Below are 25,795 nucleotides of genomic sequence, written 5' to 3' on the forward strand. Positions count from 1 at the left end.
ACATGTGTCCATGCTGATGATGGGTTCTACTCAATAACAATCCAAAGCAGTGCGGATTAACACATGTTCATTTTCATTATCTGAGTCAGACGCCACCAGCAGAAGGTTGATTTTCTTTTTTGGTGGTTTGGGTTTTGTAGTTTCCGCATCTGAGTGTTGCTCTTTTAAGACTTCTGAAAGCATGCTCTACACCTCATCCCTCTCAGATTTTGGAAGGCACTTCAGATTCTTAAACCTTGGGTTGAGTGCTGCAGCTATCTTTAGAAATCTCACGTTGGTACCTTCTTCGCATTTTGTGAAATCTGCAGTGAAAGTGTTCTTAAAATGAACATGTGCTGGGCCATCATCTGAGATGGCTATAACATGAAATTTATGGCAGAATGTGGGTAAAACAGAGCAGGAGACATACAGTTCTCCCCCCAGGATTTCAGTCACAGATTTAATTAATGCATTTTTTTAATGAGTGTCATCAGCATGGAAGTGTGTCCTCTGGAATGGTGGCCAAAGCATGAAGGGACATACAAATGTTTAGCATATCTTGCATATAAATACCTTGCAAATGCCTGTCCTCGCTTTCTGGTGACATTGTAAATAAGAAGTGGGCAGCATTATCTTATCATAGAATCATAGAATATCAGGGTTGGAAGGGACCTCAGGAGGGAGCTATCCCTCCCCCTGTAAATGTAAACAAACTTGTTTGTCTTAGCAATTGGTTGAACAAGAAAGTAGGACTGAGTGGACTTGTAGGCTCTGAAGTTTTACATAGTTTTGTTTTTGAGTGCAATTATGTAACACAAACAAAAAATCAACAGTTGTAAGTTGCATTTTCACAACAAAGAGGGTGTACTACAGTACTTGTTTGAGGTGAATTGTAAAATATTGTTTCTTTTGTTTCATTTTTACAGTGCAAATATTTATAATAAATATATACTATGATTTTAGTTACAACACAGAATACAATATATATGAAAATGTAGAAAAATATCCAAAATATTTAATAAATTTCAATTGGTATTCTATTGTTTAATAGTGTGATTAAAACTACAATTAATCTCAATTAAATTTTTTTAATCGTGATTAATTTTTTTTAGTTAATCGTATGAGTTAACTGCAATTAATTGACAGCCCTACTTACAACCTTAACTAAAGCAAGACAAATGAGTTGCTGTGTTTTGTAATAATTACAAAATAAACCTTAAAAGTTCTATCCCTCCCCCCAATGTTCAAGATTGGCATCCTTTTCAGGAAAAGAACACATGCAGCATATTGATTTGAAGCAAAGGTGGTAATATCCTCTATAAAACTAATTTCACAAATGGAAGAATTACTACTAACTTAATGACCTGTTTGGTTGTGCATCAATAGATGCGCTTAAAGACCAAAGGGCCTAAATGATGCATAAAAAGTGAAGGGGGTGGGGGTATAGGCATATTTGCTGAATGCCTGGCAAACATCCGTTCTGTTGAGTATTTGAGAGCTAACCGCATTATGTGCTGATCACTGAATCATAATATCTCTCTTTAGCTGGTTCGATAAAGTCTCACTTAACCTTTGACCAGAGCACTACTATTTATTGCAGTGTGTATGCAGATTACACCTTATGGCATGTTAAGTGAAAAGGAATTTTCTTCCAATTATTTTTAAAATCAAACTCTATGAGATCCTACAGTCTGACATGAATCACTGTTTGTTTCTTGAAGATGTTGTCAATGTGTGGATTTTTCATGTGTGGATTATTTTTCTCAAATTTTTTAAAATAACTATTACATTTTTACACCAAAAGATAATGGATGAAGTATAGTAATAAGCATGGATTCTGGTTTTTAAATGAATGATTTTTAGTCTAGGTTTTTTAGTTAAATGTAGACATTTTTAAAATATAGTTTAATTACACTTTCACGAATGTGCTAATCTTAGCTGCACCAAGGAGCAAGGCACCCTAATGTAACAGAAAATGTTTCCCATGGTCTTAAAAGTGTTTTTTTTTCCAGCAGAAAAAATAATGAAGAGGGTGAGGGTCCTGGGCACAGGATTTTGTTCCTTTGAAAAAGAACTCTGTTAAAATCTTTTAGAAGGTTATAATTGGACAGGAAGCTGGATAAATGCAGTGTCAGCATAAATGCATGAAGAAGAATTTTTCTTGCATATGAAATGCCTTATTTCACAGGATCCAAAATATCATTACAAATTATACATGCATCACTACTGAAATGTATGTTCATGAGTGGATAGCTTCTGACACCTGAAGCACAACACAATACATAACAGAATGTGGAGGGAATTTTAGCTAAGCTCACGGAGGCAAGCCTTATAGAACTTTTATTGTCCATGTTGAGCATAATTTAGGTACTTACATATTGTAACTTGTATTTTCTATTATAAATCAGAAGGATTGAAACAATTCGGTTGTCCTTTATTTCGCAAAGACACTTGCATCAAAATAGTTTATGATCTTTAATAATGCTCCTTCAGGTGCTATTCTTCCATTCATTGTCTTTCTGTGCTACTACTAGAGGATTTCTTTAGGGAAAATGTCTTTCGAGGTTCTTCTCCATTTGTGATTTCATTCCTTGAAGGTTATTTTTTACTATGTTATTTCCTGGGATAGTTGTAATAACATATAATAAGCATTATTTGGTTGATAATTTAGTGTGGAAATTTTGAGATTACACGTTACTCTTTGTTTCATTCTATATTGATTTTTTTTTTTTAATTTTGTTTGGCATCTACTTTTAAAAAAATTATACTGTAGTGACACGAGCTACTGTTTTGTTACTTATGATGTTTGGCTTATCACAAGAACTTGAAGTTAAATATCAGAATATTTGGAATCTCAGTGATGCCACCGTTGCCTTAGGCTACATGGCCCTGAGCCTGCAAACACTTATTCATGTTGTTGACTTTATATACATGAGTAGTTGCACTAACTACTTATGTGTGTAAGCCTTTGTAGGATCAAGCCTGAGCTTGATGATAATCATACTTAGCCATGTTCCACTCCTTTGCAGCTATTTTCAAAAAACGCTCCAAAAAAAAAAGGTAAAATATAGAGGGCACTCTCACATACTTAAGTTAGCAAATGTCCCATTCTGAGTACCGAATACCAATATTGGTGGGAGACGCTTATTAAAATAGATCTAAACAAGGCATAAATTATTACAGATATTTTAATGGAACACTTTTTGTATGAATTGATGAAGCTGATAAATTGTTAGTGGAGATTTCCATTATTTAAGGAATACTTTGCTTTTGCTTTTTTAATAAGCTTGTAATGAATAGCATTTAGGGTCTAAAGAGAATAGTGAGCAGAACAGTTCAGTTGCTGTATGGCCCATTATTTCTGTTTATGTATATTGAGTGGTAAATTGATAAATAATTTGTTGCCATCATTTCTAAAAGGCCTGTATTGTCCCATGCCTTGTCCTTTCAGATGTTGCTAATGGAGGTGTTCAAGCCACCATTACTGGAGATGTAAAGACAAGTTAGATAAAGCAGTAGTGAGACTAATATTGTAAGTATTAGGGCTGTCAAGCAATTAAAAAAATTAATCACAATTAATCGTGCAATAAATCACACTGTTAAACAATCAAAGAAAATCATTCATTTAAATATTTTTGGATGTTTTCTACATTTTCAAATATATCGATTTCAATAACAACACAGAATACAAAGTGCACAGTGTTCACTTTATATTTATTTTTATTACAAATATTTGCACTGTTAAACAAAAAAAATAGTATTTTTCAGTTAACCTAATACAAGTATTCTAGTGCAATCTCTTTATCATGAAAGGTGAACTTATAAATGTAGAATTATGTACAAAAAATAATAGCATTAAAAAATAAAACAATGTAAAACTTTAGAGCCTAAAAGTCCACTCAGTCCTATTTCTTGTTCAGCCAGTCGCTCAGACAAACAAGTTTTGTTTATATTTGCAGGAGATAATGCTGCCTGCTTCTTGTTCACAATGTCACCTGAAAGTGAGAACAGGCGTTCGCGTGGTACTGTTGCAGCTGTGTCGCAAGATATTTACATGCCAGAGGCACTAAAGATTCATGTGTCCCTTCATGCCTCATCCACCATTCCAGAGAACATGTGTCCATGTTCATGACAGGTTCTGCTCGATAGCAATCCAAAGCAGAGCGGATCGATGCATGTTTATTTTCATCAGCTGAGTCAGATGCCATCAGCGGAAGGTTGATTTTATTTTTTGGTAGCTTCTGTAGTTTCCGCATCTGAGTGTTGCTCTTTTAAGACTTCTGCCCCATACCTTGTCCCTCTAAGATTTTGGAAGGCACTTCAGATTCTTAAACCTTGGGTTGAGTGCTGCAGCTATCTTTAGAAATCTCACGTTGGTACCTTCTTCGCATTTTCTCAAATCTGCAGTGAAAGTGTTCTTAAAATAACAACATGTGCTGAGTCATCATCCGAGACCACTATAACATTAAATGTATGGCCGAAACATAATCAACGAGCGTCATCAGCATGGAAGAATATCCTCTGGAATGGTGGCCGAAGCATGAAGGGGCATATGAATGTTTAGCATATCTGGCATGTAAATGCCTTGCAATGCTGTCTATAAAAGTCCCATGTGAATGTCTGTTATCACTTTCTGGTGACGTTTTAAATAAGTGGGCAGCTGCATATCCCGTAAATGTAAACAAACTTGTTCGTCTTTGTGATTGTCTGACCAAAAAGTAGGACTGAGTGGACTTGTAGGCTCTGAAGTTTTACATTTTGTTTTTGAGTGCAATTTTGTAACAAAAAAATCTACATTTGTAAATTGTTTTCATGATAAAGAGATTGTACTATGGTACTTGTATGCGGTGAACTGAAAAAAACTATTTCTTTTATTTATAATTTAGTTTTTTACAGTGCAAATATTTGTAATAAAATAATATAAAATGAGCAGTGTGCACTTTATATTCTGTGTTGTAATTGAAATCAAAATATTTGAAAATGTAGAAATAACATCCAAAAATATTTAATAAATTTAAATTGAGATTCTATTATTTAACAGTGCAATTAAAACTGTGATTAATTGTGATTAATTTTTTTAATCGTGATTCATTTTTTTGAGTTAATCATGTGAGTTAACTGTGATTAATCGACAGCCCTAGTAAGTGTGCTTTCAAACTGGAGACGGATCCAAAAGAATGATCCTCACAAGCTTTTATGGCATACCTACTGTAATTATGATGCTTATGGTGCTCTGTGGTTCAGCACTGGGCCTGATCTGTGCCCTGTACGTGCATGCAACTCCCTTTGATATAAAAAGAGGGTTGTGATTTTTATAGAGTTTGAACTGTGCATTGTGCTTTACAGATATCAAAGAATTCATAGGGTAGGTTCTTGACCCCATTGATATAAAAACCCATACTTTGGTGGGATAAGAATTTAGCTTATCCTGTATATTCTAAATTATGTTTATGCAACACTCATCGGCGTGTGCTGTAATTTACTGCCAGGATTAGGTGTTAATTGGTAAATAGAAGTTATATTTTGTTAATGAATGGACTTGTGGAGGTAATGATTATTATGGGGGTTTGGGGTGCTAAACTGGTTGGACTGATAATTTGATGACAGTAACTTCAGCTGCTATTGTAAAATGACTTCAACCTAATTCAGAATTCATTTGTTGTATGCCTACTGCCATTCTTTAGATCAGTACCTCCTAAACGGTGAGTCCAGACATACCAGTGAGTCGTGAGAAGTTTCTAGATAATAGAATCATAGAATATCAGGGTTGGGAGGGACCTCAGGAGGTCATCTAGTCCAACCCCTAGACTTTACTCTAGAGTTGTTACTTCTGGGGGAGGGATAGCTCAGTGGTTTTAGCATTGGCCTGCTAAACCCAGGCTTGTGAGTTCAATCCTTGAGGGGGCCACTTAGGGATCTGGGGCAAAAATCAGTACTTGGTCCTGCTAGTGAAGGCAGAGGGCTGGACTCGATGCCTTTCGGGTTCCCTTCCAGTTCTATGAGATAGGTATATCTCCAACCCCCTGCTCAAAGCAGGACCAATTCCCAGCTAAATCATCCTAATCAGGGATTTGTCAAGCCTGACCTTAAAAACCTCTAAGGAAGGAGATTCTACCACCTCCCTAGGTAACCCATTCCAGTGCTTTACCACCCTCCTAATGAAAAAGTTTTTCCTAATATCTAACCTAAACCTCCCCCACTGCATCTTGAGACGATTACTCCTTGTTCTATCATCTGGTACCACTGAGAACAGTCTAGATCCATCCCCTTTGCAACCCCCTTTCAGGTAATTGAAAGCAGCTATCAAATCCCCCCTCATTCTTCTCTTCTGCAGACTAAACAATCCCAGTTCCCTCAGCCTCTCCTCATAAGTCATGTGCTCCAGCCCCCTAATCATTTTTGTTGCCCTCCGCTGGACTCTTTCCAATTTTTCCACATCCTTCTTGTAGTGTGGGGTCCAAAACTGGACATAGTACTCCAGATGAGCCTCACCAATGTCGATTAGAGGGGAATGATCACGTCCCTCGATCTGCTGGCAATGCCCCTACTTATACAGCCCAAAATGCCGTTAGCCTTCTTGGCAACAAGGGCACATTGTTGACTCATATCCAGCTTCTCATCCACTTATCCCTAGGTTCTTTTCTGCAGAACGTCTTCCTAGCCATTCGGTCCCTTGTAACAATGAATGGGATTCTTCTGTCCTAAGTGCAGGACTCCGCACTTGTCCTTGTTGAACGTCATCAGGTTTCTTTTGGTCCAATCCTCTAATTTGTCTAGGTCCCTCTGTATACTATCCCTACCCTCCATTGTATCTACCACTCCTCCCAGTTTCGTGTCATCTGGAAACTTGCTGAGAGTGCAATCCACGCCATCCTCCAGATCATTAATGAAGATATTGAACAAAACCGGCCCCAGGACTGACCCTTGGGGCCCTCCGCTTGATACTGGCTACCAACTAGACATGGAGCCATTGATCACTACCCGTTGAGCCCGACGATCTGGCCAGCTTTCTATCCACCTTCATCCATTCATCCAGCCCATATTTCTTTAACTTGCTGGCAAGAATACTCTGGGAGACAGTATCAAAAGCTTTGCTATAGTCAAGGAATAACACATCCACTGCTTTCCCCTCATCCACAGACCCAGTTATTTCCTCATAGAAGGCAATTAGGTTAGTCAGGCATGACTTGCCCTTGGTGAATCCATGCTGACTGTTTCTGATCACTTTCCTCTAAGTGCTTCAGAATTAATTCCTTGAGGACCTGCTCCATGATTTTTCCAGGGATTGAGGTGAGGCGCGGACTGGCCTGTAGTTCCCCGGATCCTCCTCCTTCCCTTTTTTAAAGATGGGGACTACATTAGCCTTTTTCCAGTCATCCGGGACCTTCTCCGATCGACATGAGTTTTCAAGCGACGTGGGCCAAGGGATGTGCTGGTTGTCCTTCCCGCAGCCCCCATTGGCCTGGGACGGCGAACTGTGGCCAGTGGGAGTCGCGATCGGCCAAACCTGCGAACGCGGCAGGTAAACAAACCAGCTGGGACCACCAGGGGCTTTCCCTGAACAAGCGGCGGCCCGACTTTGAGAAGCACTGCCATACATAACATTTATTTGGTTTCAGAGTAGCAGTCGTGTTAGTCTGTATCCGCAAAAAGAACAGGAGTACTTGTGGCACCTTAGAGACTAACAAATTTATTAGAGCATAATAAATTTAGCCCATGCAAGCTTATGCTCTAATAAATTTGTTAGTCTCTAAGGTGCCACAGTACTCCTGTTCTTTTTACATTTATTTGGGTACATGATGTTATTTTAATCTCAAGACTTTACTCTAGAGTTGCTACTTAGAATACACCTTGATACACTTGCAGGCGGTTGTATTTTTTTTTGATTTTATATTCTAAAGATTTCTCCTGTCTATTTTCATCTGAATAAAATCATATGTGCCAGTCTCTGTAAGTACTATGGCCGTCATTTAGGGAAGCATGTGTTTCAATCCCTATTGAGAAAAACAATTTACACACATGCTTAAGTGCTTTTCTGAATCAGGGCCTGTATCTATTGTGGCAAACAATACACAATGATGTAAATACTTATAGAGTCTGTCTCATTTACACTAATTGTTACTGGATGTTTATGGCTCCATTCAACTTATAACCGTTTAAAAAAATTAACACTTGCCCAAAATTAAATGTAGTTTGCAATGATGCTTGAATTTAAAGGCATAAAAAGAAATTGTTCAGCAGTATCTTGCTTATCGTATTCCTTTCTATTCAAATTATTTCTGATGGTGTCTCTATATGTTGATTTATTGATTAGTTACAAAGGCACATTTTTGTGTTTTCAATTATGCAAACGTTAAAAGAACCACAGCCAGTGGTAATAAAGAATAAGATTTTTTTTCTCCAGAAAATCTTGTTTTGGCAAATCACCTAAACACCTATTAATTGCAAATTGAAAGCTTCAGGAGCAATATATGCTTGTTTGATAGAAATTCCCCTTTGTCAGCTGTGTTTTTTGACCTTTAAAAAATAGGAAATTGGAGGTGCAAATACCTTCTTCCTGTCATTTCCTCTCCTACAGCAAAGTTGTGAATTAATAGATTTACTAAAAATACTGTTTTAGGCTCTGATTTTACAAATGGCTCTACTTAGGCAGACCCCCAAGGAAGTCAGTGGGAAGCTGCATTGGCACAGAGATTTATAAATGCAGAGCTCCCTTCTGGATCAGGGCTGTAGTGTCGTTCCCTGTATTGGCTCATGTTTCATGCTGTAATATAATAAAATGAAAACAAAGATTCTTTTGAGAGTAGATAATCTGTATTTATTTTGAAGATGAACTATTTTGTCAAATGGCTGAATTGTTTTTAAAAGACTGCAAAACTGTTCAAAGACATGCTTATTTCTTGTTCTCACTGCATTAATTTTGCAGCCTTTCAGAAAACATCTCTGTAAGTGTTTGGATGAGATGCACTTTTAAAAAAATGTATTTAAACCTTATCTCAAAATTTTCTTCTAATAAGGAAAAATGTTAGGTAACTTCAGTGAGCGCTTTTTAAGAACAAATAAATGTATATCAAGGTTTGAAAAGTTCAGAGCCTCTTAGTTAATGTTAGTTAAGTAACATCATTGGTTTTGCGTAGTGGTTTTCAGATACTTCCATACTGAGACTCTTGTACCATTAAGCAATATAGGAGAGGCACAATGTTCATTATCCCCTAACATCTGTTCTCAGCCTGCCTAGATAAGCAAGTATGTTCAAGTGGTTAAGAGGTAACTTCCTAAATTCTGTTCCCAGCTCTTCAATATGTGCAATCTTTAGCAAATCACGTAAGTTCTCTGGGTGAAATCCTGCGCCCATTAAAGTCAAATGGGAATTTTGCCATGGACTTTGATGGGGTTAGGATTTCACCCTCTGTCTCTTACCTGTAAAATGGGTAATGGTAGTAATTACAAAACTCACAGATTGTTGAAGTTTGTTTGTTACTTAGATCTCTGATGAAGAGTGATATGGAAACGTAAAGTAATCTTATTATGATCAAGACACATTTTATTTTTCAGGCAAGAGTCCAGCACTGCATCTGCTCAGTAGCCAGTGACCATTCAGTAGGACTTCTGAGTTTGCGAGAGAAAAAGTGCATTATGCTGGCATCTCGTCACCTTTTCCCTATTCAAGTAATAAAGTGGAGGCCTTCAGATGATTACCTGGTGGTGGGATGTGCAGACGGATCTGTGTATGTCTGGCAAATGGATACTGGTAAGGTCAAGTGCAAGAAACTGAACAAAATACCTTCATTTGGAGCTAAATTCTACTTTTTTGTTCTAAAAGATTTGCCTAGCTTTCCATCTGCAAGACAGATTGGCATGACACCAAACATACATTATCACATGTTACTTTTGGGAAATATGGCTCTCTAAATATGGAGTATATCTAGGATTCTTTGGTGCCACAAGCTCATTCATACATTCCAGTAGCTGAAACCAATAATTAGTTCTTGATTATATTTAGAGAAATACAGTTAACCATGGTTATTTCCCCCCCCACTTAATTTCTTATTTATCTTTAGGAAAGCTAGTCAATGCACTTGGGCTGGCAACTACTGGACACACTGATGGAGATTTCAGTAACTGTCTGTTGTTTACGTTTGTCCTTAACCTTGAAGTAACTGCTGAGTAAGCACAGTCTAGTGGTTAATCAACAGGACTTTGAGTCAGGAAATCTGGACTATTATTCCCAGATCTGCCATTGACTTAACCTCTCTGTGCTTCAGTTTCCTTATCTGTAAAATGGGGGATAATCATATTTACCTACTCACGGGGGTGCCGTAGTTGATTTGTAAAATGCCTTAAAATTATGTGATGAAAGGTGCTCTATAAGCTGTTCTAAGTAAGTAGGTAAAAGATAGATAATACTCAAAATTACAGCTTTGAATTCAATTGGAAGCATTTAAGAGGATGAGAATGAGTTTTAAATAACAGAACAGACAACAGTGTATAAAAGTGATAGATATGATGTAGAAAATGTATATATTCTAAGCTGTTACAGACATAGAAAGGAAATCAAAATACGTATGCGGTGTTCATCTGTGGAAAGCCATCCTCTCGTTAAACCTACCACTGTAGTGAATCAGTAATATGCACATCTTCAAATAGACAGTTAACCTGGGTGACCTGATTCATCACATTGTTGGGGGTGGGGGGAAAACATTACAGTAACAGATATCTTTCCCTGATAGGGAAAGAAGAGGTGGTTTCTGAACTTCAGGGGAAACTATGAAATGTACTAGAAGGGGAAAAGGAAAGCACATCATGAGGTCTTATGAAATATAATTGGAACAATAACAGGACAGCGCAATAAGGAGAAAATGTTTGCGTGGAACCAGATTCTTCCAACCCAGCAGATGAATGGAGCAAATTGTGAAAGGCTTTTTTCGTTTTTGACAGTCTGTGAACTTCTCTTCAAGGCAGATCTTTCTTCATATCCGATGTCGTAGCTAGTTTGTTTTGTTGCTGTGTTGCTTTTCTCTCAATACATGATACCAGGTAGAAGCAGGAGGAGTTCCTGCAGCTGTGCCATCTATTTATCATTACTTCACAATCTGAAGTAGAAAATAACATTATCTATTGGGTTATGTTGATGATTTCACCTACTGTTCAGTGTAACAATGTGAATTATACTTTCACGTACCAGCAAAGCTTTGCTTACTGAGATGGAGGCCTCCATCTGTGTTTCCACTAGGGAAAGGAGCACTTTTAAATCTCACTGTGAGGGGGTGCAAATGAGCTCCATGTGAGGGGGTTGCTGCAAGGAGGAAGTGAATAAGCACAGTTGTCTGGCTACTATGCTCACGGCTTTTCCTGGCAACTTACACTGACTTATGTCGTTGTGCTGGCCTGTGTGGCCACCCTGGCGTAGGAGGGGTCATGGCTTCTTGTTTTGCTTCAATCCTTTGTGACCTTTTCAGTGGCTGGGCTCTCACCCACAGTTTAAATCCTGGTGTAACAGGGGTTACTTAAGACATTAATAAGCTTCTCAAACATCATTAACTGAACTGATACATATAATATTCCTGCTACCAAAAGTGTTTCCACAGTAGGATGTGGTTTAATATGAAAAGCACTTTAATCTCAATTAATAGAAATATTTGAGCTAGGGAGAAATAGGTTGGTTTTTTTTTTTTTTACTTAAGATGCTTTGGTAACTTATTTTAGGAACTGGGGCATGATTTCAAAAACAACAACCCAGGTTGCAAGCAATTTTTTAAGTGATCTTATTGTAGGTACGTAATTGCCCAAATTGGAATTTTGCAGGGATACCGTAACATTTCCATCTGTGCAAAAAAACAAACAAACCCCCAAACCAAAAACCTTTCATTATCACTCATAGTCCCAATTTCCTAGTCAATGACTATTAGCCAGGATGGGCAGGGATGCAAAACCATGCTTTGAAGTGTCCCTCGCTTCTGTTTACCAGAAGCTGAGAATGGGTGATGGGATGGATCACTTTATGATTACCTGTTCTGTTCATTCCCTCTGAAGCACCTGGCATTGGCCACTGTCAAAAGACAGGAAAAAAGTGGCTAAAAGATCAGTCGTATACCAGACCATATACCAGTCAACCATTTCTGTCATAACAATGTTCTACTGTGCAAATATCCCAGCACCCATTGTTCCAATATTCCAAGTTCAGTACAGGAGTAACTGGGTGAAATTAATATCCTATGAGATCGGCTTGAATGTATCACTAGGAAGGTACTGGGGAAAAGAACTGGAAACATTTTTTCCTATAAATTGGGACTCCTCGTAATGTCAAATCTGAAAAGGACTTCAAAGAACATCTTAAATGTCTTTAAAAACATGAAATGTACTATTGGTCCTAATAAATATTTCAAAGCTCCAGTTTTGAAGTCACTTTTTTAATCTAGTCCCACCGCTGTGGTTAAAGACTTTTACCCTTTGTACTTCGACAGGCTGCTGGTACATTATTCTCTTTTGAGGACAAGTCATGACATAAAGGGCATATTCAGTTATGTTTTTTATATTCTTTAAAAAACTTTGCCTTTAAAAACTTCAAATATAAAGTCTTTAGGTACTTATATAGCCGCATCTCATTATGGTACTGGCCCAGAAAGAATGCAAGTACCAGCAACTTTCTAGAGAAGGCATAGTGGCCAATATATTCAAAAATGGATGGCTAAAGCTAGAGAGATGTGGATAAAGTGACATGATATTTTTTTCAAAAGCTATGAGTACCCAGCATCTCCCATTGAAACATCTTGAAGTATAGTTTTGCATTGAGGGTGTGCGTGTGGACACGCCTATATGCACATATATAAAATTACATCCTGTTTAATGAAACTAAAGATTGCAAACACAAGTGCTCAAAAGTTAGGAAATGCCAGTATTAAAGTTGCTTGGGAAACATTAATTCAGACCCTCCTGAGACACTGGATTGCAACCCAAGAGAGCTGGGTTCTATCCCCAGCTCTGCCAGACTTCCTATGTGATGTTGGGCAAGACTGTATCATCATTCATACTCACAAGGAGCTGAATTAGTGTTTCTCAAGCAACCTTGATTCCGGCACTTATTAACTTTTGAGCACATAACTTTTTTTTTAAAATGAATGTGCCAAATCTGTGTACACAGCTGTATTATCAAGTAATAACTAGATACTCCCAGCTCGGGAGATCAGTAGTAGAACCTAACAATCCAGACATCCAACATTCCACTGTGAGCTAGTTAATATATGTGTAAACCACTGGCTAGCATATGTTGTGCTCCCTTCTAGTGGCTAGCCTACACAGAGGATAACATACTGCTTCTGCTATTAGTACTCCTTTATCTCAAGTGGTAGAGCTTGGGCTGTGGATTGAAAGGTCCTGGGTTCAAAACCTGTTGATGAGCCTCTAAAAATCTATTGGAACCCTCCACCCCTGCGGGAGGTGCAAACCACAGAATGAGAACCTGTGTCTTATTCATATATTCACAGCCGCAATAATATTTAGAATGAATGCGACTTGTCTCTAATATAGTAGACCCAGACATCTATTGCCAGAATGGACCTAGTGTACCCTCTGTTATCCGATCTGCAAAATATTGTGGAATACTTGCCTCCTTCATAAGTTAGTGTTGAGGACTTGTCAGTAATAAATTCAGTGAAATGCACAGAATTATTAATACTGGTAAGTGAAGTTGCTTCCAGGCCAGCACTACTGCCCATAAAATAGTGAGATGGCGGCTGCTGCTGGTGCTGTGCCCTGTCTGGAGCCAGAGCTCTGTGAGGCTGTGGAGCATGCTCAGTGTAGATGGAATGATCAGAGACTTTAGCAGCAAGCCTCTTAAAAGCTCTACTGAGCACGTGCAAATGGCAGTTTTCAGAGTTTTATAATTTAGCACTGGGGCAAAGGAGAGAGTAGTTTGGTTGCTGTTGCGATGGTACCTGTGCCAAATGTGTTGACTAGTGGCCTCATGGTTTCCTTTACTCCCTCATCTTTCTATAGCCCAGGGGTAGGCAACCTTTCAGAAGTGGTGTGCATTTATTCACTCTAATTTAAGGTTTCGCGTGCCTGTAATACATTTTAATGTTTTTAGTAGGTCTCTTTCTATAAGTCTATATTATATAACTAAACTATTGTATGTAAAGTAAACAAGGTTTTCAAAATGTTTAAGAAGCGTCATTTAAAATTAAATTAAGATGCTGATCTTACGCCACCAGCCTGCTCAGCTCGCTGCCAGCCTGGGGTTCTGTTCACCTAGGCCGGCAGCGGGCTGAGCAGGGCCTGCGGCCAGGACCCCAGACCTGGGGGGTGGGGGGGTGTTTCAGGGGTCAGGGCAGAGGGCTGGGGGAGGGGGTTCAGGGCAGAAGGCTGGTGTGTGTGTGTGTGTGTGTGTGTGTGTGTGTGTGTGGGGATCAGGGCAGAGGGCTGGGGTGTGTGGGGGGGTTCAAGAGTCAGTTCAGAGGGCTGGGGGCTGTGGGGGGTGCAGGGCAGAAGGCCGGGTGTGTGTTGGGGTGTGGGGGGTTCAGGGCAGAGGGCTCGGGGGTGTGAGGGTGCAGGGCAGAAGGCCGGGTGTGTGTTGGGGTGTGGGGGGTTCAGGGCAGAGGGCTGGGGTGCTCGGCTCGTGGGGGTGCTCCCAGCCCCCTGCCCTGAGCCGCTCAGGGCAGGGGGCTGGAAGGGATATGCCCTGTTCCACCCCCTTCCCCCAGGCTCTGTCCCTACCTCTCTCTGCATCCTCTACAGAGCTGTGTGCATGCTGCCGCTCTTCCCCCTCCCCCTCGCTAGGGCCATCAGCTGACTGGTGCAGGGACGGAGAGGAGTAGGGGCCGGAAAGCACCGCTGGGGGAAGAAGCGAGGGATGGGGGAAGCTTGGCTGCCACAGAACCAAGCTTTTGCCTCCTGCCCCCGCAGGGGAGAGTGGTGTGCGGGGAGGCTGAGTGGGGCTGGGGGCCGGGACCGTAGCAGGGAGCTGCGTGCCACTCAAAATCGGTTCGCGTGCCGTGTTTGGCATGCGTGCCATAGGTTGCCGACCCCTGCTATAGCCATTGGTTGTCTCTTGTCTTATACTTAGATTGTATGCTCTTTAGAGGCAGAGACCATGTTCTTGTGTGGCTCCTCACACACTGGGGTCCTGTTACATGGCTAGGGCTCCTAACCACGTGAGTAACATGAATAATAAGTGGTAGTCTTAGGCATTACAGAAAATACTGCAGAATAAGTGACTGCTTAACACATGCTTTTGACATTTTTGAATTGCCTGTACTAAAATAATGCATTTCATTATTCACCTTATGTTTCAAGGTGCACTGGATCGTTGTGTGATGGGGATAACGGCAGTCGAGATCTTGAATGCTTGTGATGAGGCAGTTCCAGCTGCAGTAGATTCCCTTAGTCACCCAGCCGTCAATTTAAAACAGGCTATGACTAGACGTAGCCTTGCTGCTCTAAAAAATGTGGCCCATCAGAAACTACAGACTCTTGCTACTAACCTTCTGGCTTCTGAAGCATCTGACAAAGTAAGGTTTTTGTTTGTTTTTAATTCAGTAGCTGGAACGTGATTGTTTTGTTTGCCATAACGGAACCTATGTAGAAAATCTTAATCATTTTAATCTCAAAGGGCCCGAACCAACAGCCTTAGGGTTACCATACTTCCGTTTTTTCCCGGACAGGTCCGGCTTTTCGGCAAGCAAACCCCCGTCCGGGGGGAATTGCCAAAAAGCCGAACATGTCCGGGAAAATGCCGGCTGGGCACTTCCCCTCCCGCGGCGGCTCTGCTCCTCCCCTGACTCTTCGGCTCTGTTTAAGAGCCGAGCTGCCCGAGTGCTATGGGCTTCAGGCAGCCCCCTTGCCTCCGGACCCCAGCCGTCGGCAGGGTACTTCCCCTCCCGGGCTCCAGCTGCGCTGGGGAAGCGCCGGCCGGGGGTGCAGGGTCTGGGGGCTGCCCGGCAAACCGTGAAGCTGGTAGCGCTCGGGCAGCCCTTTTCGCGTGGCTGGGAGTGGGAGGGAGGAGGGGGCAGAGTTAGGGCGGGGTTGGGGTGGGGCTGGGGGGTGGGAAATGGGCGGGGCCAGGGCCCCGTGGAGGGTCCTCTTTTTTTATTTGTTAAATATGGTAACCCTAAACAGCCTTTAAAGTTAATGGAAAGACTCTCACTGAATTCAGTTGGCTTTAGGTCAGGCCCAAAAAAGAGATGTCCTTTGAGGCTATTAAAATGAATTGAAGTTGATTAGAACTTTCTGTAGCTTCTAACATAAAGAATATTTATCCAGAGTTAAATATAAACCAAAATAAAGACAAAAAATACACATTGTTTTAAAATTTGAAGCAAATTAATTAAAATGACATCTGTTTATGGGAATCCAAACTCGATTCTTTTAATACTTCATTAGAAGAAGTATTTGAGTGGCTCTTATAGTTTAGAGATTTATTTTAATATACATTGATTAACTGTTCTTGTATCTGCAGCTGCTTAAGTGACAGGTTACAATATGTTTTTTTCTCTAAAACAATATGGGTAAATTCCACTGCTTTTAAAAGTGTGCTATGAGTTACACTTTGGTAGGATTGTTCTATATAAAGTACGAAGCAAATGCTTAGAGTACTTGTTATATAGTTTGGAAACCGGTTTATTTTTCTGTTGATGTGTTTGAGGTTTAAAATATCGGTCACACTGAAACATGTCAATTGTACATTTTAACTATACTTTGTAGTACCTGTATTTTATAATTGACTTAATAACTTGCATTTTCACTTGAAAATCCTCTCACTCAGTTGCAATATTCATATGCTATTTTTTTCTGTGCCTGCCGTATTGGCATTTTGAGATTTATGGAATTTCTTCATAGGGTAACTAGTATAATTTATATTTATAACATAGATTGAAACTTAGTATAATTCTTTTGTCCTCTTTATTAAATACTGTGCAATGCACAATAGATGTCAACACTGTAAATGATTTGTAAATCTCAGAATGTCTGTTAAGATGCATTAACAGTTGAGTACACCAAGAACAGACTTGATAGAAATGCATTCTATTTTTCAGTTAATTTATATATAATAGTACGTATTTAAATTCAGAACCATTTCCCTATCCCATCTGAAAAGAGAGTAGGGAGGGAAAAGATATATTATGACTAAAATTTTGAAAAATAAGTTTTACTGTGACATTTATGAAACACTTCTTGTAAGTGGTCATGGCCCATTATGTGATTTTTTTTTCTTTTTTCTTTACAATCTTGTTTATCTCAGTTTTAATAGCACATTTTATAGTGCAATTAGTGATAAAAGCCCCTGATATGAAACTAGTGTTTATGTATAGCTTGTGAACATATTCAGTCCTGCAGCAATGATAATTGTTGCCTAGTCTACAAGGAAAACAATTATAGAAGGGGGTTGGGGGTGGAGAAGGAGTCTAAGAAGCTAAAGGCTGCTGGGGGATAATCACTTTATGAAAAATGTATGCTGACAGAATCATTGGGGATTTCTCTTGCCACTCTCCACTCATTAGGGGATTTCTTTCACCACTCTTCTGTGTAGAGATTGTGGGTCTCTTTGAGAGAAATCTTAGCAAAGAGACACCTTCTTGATGACTTCAACTTCCGGACTATGGGAAGAGAGGTTCAGAAAAATAACTGAAAGATTAAAGTGGAGGGTTGCATAATATATTTTTTTTTCCTGTTGGGAAATGTGCACATAGTGTGGCAAATGAAGCATTCATTCTTTTACCTTCAGTGTTTTTGTTAGGAAATGTAAATCCAGAATATTTAATGTCATGGGTATGGTAATTTACTACTGTCATGCATTTGATAATGACGATAAATCTTTGAAAATTCAGAGCACCAAAATCCAGTGTGCTTTTGTTTTATACATTTTGCTATTTTTTTTTACTTCAGGATACAGCATTTGAATTATTGTAATTGTCTTAATTGTGGTGCTCACATAGACTGTACTTTGAAAAATCAATCACATTTTCTTTGCAGTACAGGAGAACACATACACATCAGGCATGCTCTGGCTTTCAACACAGACTTTATTGAACCTGGGTGGGTGGGAATCTTTAGTGGTAGAGGAGCCAAAACTCCTCTACAGAGTCCAAGCAGTGCTACAAGTGATCTACATGCAACTCTGTTGCACAACCATTATGTCCACATGACTGCTGACCTGGCCTCAGTTGGTGGATACTCACCAATTGTGGCAGGGTACGGGGAGTGTAAAAGGAACCAGTTAGTTGACGTTGCTTAATTTTTCCTTTTATATTGTGCAGCATCCAGACTTACTGGATAACACTGGCTCTTAGTGTCAGTGATCCCTTTCTCTAGTGGTGTTTAACCTGTTCAGCCTGTGGGCTGAATATATTATTTCAGAAAGGTCAAGGGGCTATAATCAATAGTTTAGCTATTTAGTAGGCTTATGTAGAGCCAGCTGAGCTCTTATTTTGCTCTTTCTGGGCCTAACACAGCCTGGCAGGGAAGAAAGCAATGAAGCAGCAAGAGCTATTCTCTCCCTCCTCCCCTGTGAAGCAGCAGGCTGCAAATGGGGGCAGTACTGAGCAACTGCAGCAGGGATAGGACAGTGGCTGTCTGGAGTGATGCTGGCTTACATCAGAGCTGTTCCTGGTGCTGCAGGGGAAGTTGGCAGACAGTTGGGGAGGTGGAGCCCGTATCTCCTTCCTTTAGTGACAGGACTGTTTTAAACGCTTCAGTTCAAAAATTTCAGGGGTGGAGCTCAAGGAACATGTTTTTAATTATAATTGAATATGCATTTTCTTCTTAACTTAGTTACCCTCATTAGACACATTTTAGAGCCTTTAGGGCCATGAAATAGTTACCAATGCCCTACTTCAAGCATGCACTGCTTTAATAATCCATCAGTCCCACCAGAACTAGCTTACTGGGGTCAGCTTGTGGGATTTGATTAAACTTTGGAGTATAAGAAATTGATTTACTTAAACAGCAAGGTTAAAAAAGAAATTTTAGCAACACTCTGTAATAGTAATTAAGAAAAAATGCCATAGTGAGAGAGAAGAGTTGATGTGAAGTTACCAAAGAAATGTGTTCTGAACGAATGAGCTGGCAGTCTGCAACATGCTTGGCTATTGTAGAAACTAAGTGGGGAAAAATATGAAGTGAGTTTTAAATGAATAAAATGATGAATAAACTGGGTTTTATGTACTATTAGATGCACCAATTCAAACTATCGTTATTTTATAATATATAACATGGCTTCTTGCTCATTTCAAGCCTGTCCTTTGAATTTTGGAGAATGCCTTGTGAAGGTGACACTAGGATGCCTTTTTGAGAGTCAGCCTTTCTTATATTAAGAAATTCTACTGCAGACTTAAATTCCTACTCTGAACCTAATCTGTAATGACCATTACATCTAGCAGCATGAGCTAGCTCAGCTGTACTCTGTCATAGGATTTGCCTTCCAGTCTGCAGACTAATTATTCAGACAGATGATCAGTTTCTACTCATATTTTTACATACATCTGAATGTATGTTCACATCACGCTGATGATAGGAGAGAAAAATATAAACGTCTCAATGTATATTTCTGTATGCATTTATATGTTACCCGTGCTTGTGTCATGGACCCACAAGATCTGTGCTATGCCCCAACTTTTAAACAGGCACTTGGAGGAACCCCTTTAGACCTCCGAGAAGTCCCACTCTTCCTTTAGGCCGCCATATTGCCTCCAAGACTGAGATTCTGGGCTCCATCACTCTTATTTCACACCGTGAGCTCTGCCCAGGAAGTCCAACTGAGATAGACTCTTGGTCAGAGACTTTTTGTCTTCTTCAGGGATCATTACAGCGTAACAAGTATTTGCAATGATGCCAGATGGCCTTTCTGAAAACAGTGTAGGTTTATTGGTTAACTGGGACACAGCATAAGGAAGTCCTTAGGTTAGCACAGAGAAGCAAAGGTTAAGATGTAGTCTTACTGGCCAAGCCAGGGATCCCTTGAGCCATGCTGCTGAAGGAACTACACCTCTACCCCGATATAATTCTGTCCTCGGGAGCCAAAAAAATCTTACTGCGTTATAGGTGAAACCATGTTATATCGAACTTGCTTTGATCCACTGGAGTGCGCAGCCCCCCACCCCCGGAGCACTGCTTTACCGCGTTATATCCGCGTGATATGTATATATCGTGTTACATCGGGTCGCATTATATTGGGGTAGAGCTGTACCTTTGTTCCTCTCTCTCTTTCTGTCCCTTTGTCTGTAAGTTCCTGTTGAGCTCCTATATCTCTCCTAGCCTCCTGTCACCTCTTAGTTCGTTGTCATCCTCCGGCAGACTCCTGCTGAGTTTAAATGTTCTGCCTGCTGGAGTTTCCCCTTGTCAGTTGTTCAGTGTTCCCATTGTCTTTCTGGATCCTCCATTGATATGAGTCAGTTTCAGCCAGAACTTTACTAGTCATACCATCCCAGATGGTAACATAAACACCTCATGTCTACCATTCTTTCATCAGAGCATCTTTTTTGCTCCCATTCAAGTAAGTTGCTACCATGCATATCATTCATAAAAATGTTACAGAAAATTCCCATTTCATGACCGCTTGCACAATGGTAGTGGATTTCCTCTTCTTGTCTCTTAATAATTTTAAATGTTTTTAAAAAGTTTTAATATCCTTTTCAATATCTTTCAGTCATCACAATTCCCACCATGATGTTTATTCTTTTTTCTTTAGACTTAGCAAGCACAAAGGTATTCAGTGAAGATACTGTTTACTTTCTATCCCGGATAGGTAATAAAGATGCTTAATAATACCAAGCCAACACTGATCCATCTGTTACTTCTCTAGATATTAATCCCCAATTTGATATTGGTATTTATCACTATTTGTTTATGGCTTACCATGCTCTTTTCCAAGTTGATTTGAATTTTTTTTAAATAATAAGATTTTGTGAAACAACACACAAAAAAAAAAGAACAGGAGTACTTGTGGCACCTTAGAGACTAACAAATTAGTACTCCTGTTCTTTTTGCGGATACAGACTAACACGGCTGCTACTCTGAAACCTGAAACAATACAAAATCCAGATTATTAATACTAAAATCCAAATATATTGTATCAGCTGTGTCCCTTTCAATAATTGGTAATTGAGCTGGGTCAGAGTCTACCGTATGATCTTTAGCCAATATAAAGAAGTCTTACATGTGTGTGTGTCCACTAAAGCTGCAGCATAGACGCAGCATTGATCCATATTTTTTCATGTCAGTTGTGGTAGATTGACTTTCCTGAAAAATTCCTCCATTATGATGTGGCTGAAGTTTGATTTTATAATGGTGCATTGTGGGAAACCAGGAAATAATGTTAATAAAATATACATATGAGGCTTACAGAAGAAGAATGAGGGGTATATGTGGAGCTGAATAATCTCATTGCTGAAACTAATAAGGGAGAAAGATTTTAATGAAGTCTAACACAAGAACACTTTAATGGATTTGTTTTTTCTACAAATACAAGTAACTGACAGAGTTAATATTTAAAACATTTTAACAACACTTTTTTTCTATGTTTACATATGTTCAGTAAATAAAATAAAACTATTTACAGTTACTCATTAAAATAATTTAATTAACCATTAGTAAGGCACATGTTGATCAATTGCATGCATTTGTGTATGCATTTAGAAGCATAAAATTTATAGTTTATGTAAACTATAGTATAATAATGGGCTATTTATCAATGTGAGTAATAAATAAATGCTCGAATGACAACCTGCTAACTGGAGCTTTCAGTGAAGATTTAGATTTTAGAGTGAAGTTTAAGTAAATTGTACGGACGTTACATTATCAGTGCTGCAGGATTAGTTTATACATTAGTCTAGTCTATGGAGACTGTAACACCCCCTCCCCCAAAAAAGAAATAGGCAAATAACCTAACCATTTAAGGAAAAAACAAAGGAATTTAGTGTCAATATATGATAATCAGTTTTTGCTCTTTAAGTTTCAGGTTAAAATTATTGCAGAAGCTGGAAGCATTTCTATGTTTTTGAATTCTGATTTTGATTTTATATTTTGATTTTAATACTATTATCAACAAGAGAAATCTGTTTAGAGTGGGTTGAGCATTGGCCTGCTAAACCCAGGCTTGTGAGTTCAATCCTGGAGGGGGCCACTTCGGGATCTGGGGCAAAAATCAGTACTTGGTCCTGCTAGTGAAGGCGGGGGCTGGACTCGATGCCTTTTGGGGTCCCTTTCAGTTCTATGAGATAGGTATATCTCCATATATTATTATATTATAGAGGCTAATATTTTGAAATTGGCTGTTTTAAACAGTCATTTTAGCATTTGAGGGGAAATAAAATAAAACATATATCCCAAGCAAATGTTTGTATACATTTTATTAAACTGTAGTGAGGATAATAGTAAGGTTACATGTGTTCTTGATAAATGTCCCATATTTAGTCGTGAGCATTGACCTTGTGTGGTGTTAGATTCCCCTTCCCCCCTGTTATTTAAATTTAAACCTTTTCAACTATAGTTTGGTTTTTATTATTTGAAATTTTGGAAGAATAATTAGTTTTACATATCTATAGAGCGGTAAACAAAGCCCATACAACTCCTCTTGCTGGGCTGAAGCTGGCCACCCTGCAATACTTGCCAGCAATATCAGGCTGAAGAGACCCTCTAGCTGGATGGAATAAAAAGGGAGAAAGCAAACTTCAAAACTAGGCTCCCTGACAAAGATATCTTGGGTCTGAGGCAGAGGGACTCGAGAGGGTAGCTAAGTAACTCTCAAGGAGGAACTTTAGGGGTAAAGCCTGAAGAGAAGGCTTGGGCTGGACTTGTTTCATGTGCATTTGTTTGTTACTGGAGTCAAACACAGGACGGGGATAAGGTTTGCCCCTACAAAGGGCTTATGAATTTGTCATAGAATGGATGGGAAAGTCACCTGTTCAAGTTATTGCCTATAATGAAGAAAATTAAAATTTAACAGAGGGTAAATTCTGATACCTCATATGTGAGCACTACTAATAATTAAATTCTCATACCTAACAGTAACCAGTCAAATTGGAGTATCAGGTAATTAAATTAGCCTACTTTAAGTTTTGAAGTGAATCCTCAGAAATGATTTGATTCTGATATTAATGCTTGCTAGTGTTTTAGTAGTGACAACAATAGGACAGCAGAGGGCATCAGAGATCCATTCCCATTTTAGAGCCATGTTTTTTTTCTTTTTTTACATATTCTATGTTCAAAATCATTTCATTAATATTTATACAGTATATCCTTTAGCATACCATGTTTCATTTGACAAATACTAGCCATGTGCTTAAGTTTATGTATGTGATTGTTCCCATTGAACTCAAATGTGTCTGTTTGCGTGCTTGTAGGGTTGGACCCTTAAATATTACAGCTGCACAAGTATGATTTCAAAACTGTGCTCTAGATGAGTCCATTTTTAATTAACAAATTTTCCAAATCTAATTAAGATGTTGTTAATCACTGCATATCTATCTTTCAACCATAGTGGGTAGCATATATAAGAGATGCATTGGTAGCAATGTATGTGTAGAGATTTTAATAGTTAAAATATTTCTTTTATGTTATCTCTAACTTTCACTATATTGTCCCCCCTCCAGCCATAAACAAAATGTCTTGTATAAATAAATATAGTTCTGTACACTGTATTCTGATAAATTATTAGACTTTATAGTACATAAGGCATAAGAGTAATTAATGCATTGTAAATTAGATCTCCCCCCTTCTATTATACCATTTAAAAAAATAACATGTTTAAAAATGGCTTCTTCTCTCTCAGCTTTTTCTCATCGATACTGAGAAATTGAGTAATTTCCTTCCACACACTCGTTTCCTGTGATCTGTCTTTCCTGGCTAATTTATTAAATAAATGGAACTTCTTGATTTTCTGATCCTGTAACACAGAACTTGGCTATTCATTGTTTTTTTTTTTTTTTTTTTTTTTTCCTGACTGACTTAGGCCATCTGGGTGTTCAGTCAGTGCTGCTGCTGATGGTTGAGCGATGTACTAAAATGTAACAGGAAAAAAGGGGGTGGGAGAACAGGTTCTTGTTTATAATTGTCTTCATGTCCAAAGTGAAGAGACCGCTGGAAAGAAAGTCTAATTTTTATGGGGCAAAAGAAATGAGGATTTAAACTGGGATGCTGAACTAAAAGGAGAAGTGGAAAAAATATTTAGCAGAGCAACAGATGCTATTGAAGATTCACTCAGTTGCTCTGAGTTTTGATTTGGTGGAGAGTCTCTATGCACACTATAACTTGCTGTAAGTAGGTTCCGCATATTTAAAAATCAGTCCTTAGGAATGTATTTTCAGCTGGCCCCCTTCCTTGACAAACACCTGTTAAAAATGAATACTTCCATGGGCCTCTTAAGCAATCCAAACTCTGTGTAAGAGCAAATGTTAGATTACTTACATGTGTGACTATTCACCTTGTAGCCAGGTGGCATGTGTATGTTCCTGATGCAAGCAGCTCATGCATCTCAAGGTCCAAGAACAGCAGCTTGAGGTCAGAGTTGATGAACTGGAAGAGTAGAGGAAGACAGCACATATAGTTATTTACAGAGATGCTGGAGCAGACACACCTCTGTCATGGTACTCCAGGTGAGGAAGTCTATCATGAGTGGAGACTGAGGTTGAGTGGAGGGACAGATGAGACCCATCTTCTGGCAGAAGGAGAGGAGGTTGATTCATGCCTAATGCATTGAGAAGTTCTCTCCAGGAGACTAAATTGTCGACCAGGTAGCATGTTAGAGGATTCAGTCCTTAGAAATATTGACAAATGAGCATGTGATAGCACTGAGACTTGCCTCTTGGTTGAGAAATGGGTTGATCTTACATGGCTTTTTATAAAAACATTCTAATGAGTGGCTAAGGAAGATGTAGTAATGGTACATAAAGTAGAACCTCAGAGTTATGAGCACCTTGGGAATGGAGGTTGTTCGCAACTCTGAAATGTTTGTATCTTTGAACTAAATGTTATGGTTATTCTTTCAAAAGTTTACAACAGGACATTGACTTAATACAACTTTGAAACTTTACTATGCAGAAGAAAAATGCTGCCTTTAGCCATCTTAATTTAAATGAAACAAGCACAGAAACAATTTCCTTACCTTGTCAAATCTTAGTTTAAACTTTCCCTTTATTTCTTTCAGTAGTTTACATTTAACACAGTACTGTACTATATTTGCCTTTTTTTTTGTCTCTGCTGCTGCCTAATTGCATAATTCCAGTTCAAAATGAGGTCAGTTTGTAATTCTGGTGTTCATAACTCTGAGGTTCTACTGTACAGGTACTGATATCAGGAGATAGGAGAGAGATCCTGAATGATTAATTTTGATGATTGGGGAAAAGTTTAAGACCAGAGCTTCCATAATGGCTTTTTTTTAATTGCTTCTGGTGCACAGGAACAACTAGATTGAGAACTTCAGTGTCTCAATGCATGGATGGCTGCATGATGGAAAGAACAGTGGTTGACATTTATTAGGAATTGGTGGGGAACTTTGTTAGGAAGGGATAGCCTATCCTAATGGGATAGGCAGCATCTTATTTAGACTGCTGGCACAAAAAGTTTTTTTGGGGGAATATTTAAAGTAGAAAAGGGATGTGAGGGAAAACTACCAGATACAGAGGAACACTTGAGTCAGACTAAGGCGTGGTCTACACTTCAAAGTTAGGTTGAAGTAAGCCGCCTTGTATTGACCTAGCTGTGAATGTGTCTCTGTGCTCCCCAATACACCGATGCAGTAACACCAATTCAGCAGGCATCATTGCAGTATGCAGGCCATGGTCCATGTATTGAGGTCAATGCAGGATGAATGAACACTGCAACACAC

General features: G+C 39.1%; 1 protein-coding gene across 4 annotated transcripts in view; it reads left to right on the forward strand.

Moving 5' to 3' along the window:
• The window catches only part of WDR7 (WD repeat domain 7), a 340,638-nt gene that overhangs the window by 57,491 nt on the left and 257,352 nt on the right, over positions 1-25,795 (forward strand). For all 4 annotated transcript variants that reach the window (XM_034773718.1, XM_034773717.1, XM_034773719.1 and 1 more), the window contains 2 exons: positions 9,535-9,730; positions 15,271-15,485. In XM_034773718.1, coding sequence (XP_034629609.1) covers positions 9,535-9,730; positions 15,271-15,485 — 411 coding nt within the window. The remainder of the gene's footprint in view (positions 1-9,534; positions 9,731-15,270; positions 15,486-25,795) is intronic.

This window comes from Trachemys scripta, chromosome 6 (genome assembly GCF_013100865.1).
Source record: "Trachemys scripta elegans isolate TJP31775 chromosome 6, CAS_Tse_1.0, whole genome shotgun sequence".
Taxonomy (NCBI): Eukaryota; Metazoa; Chordata; order Testudines; family Emydidae; genus Trachemys; species Trachemys scripta.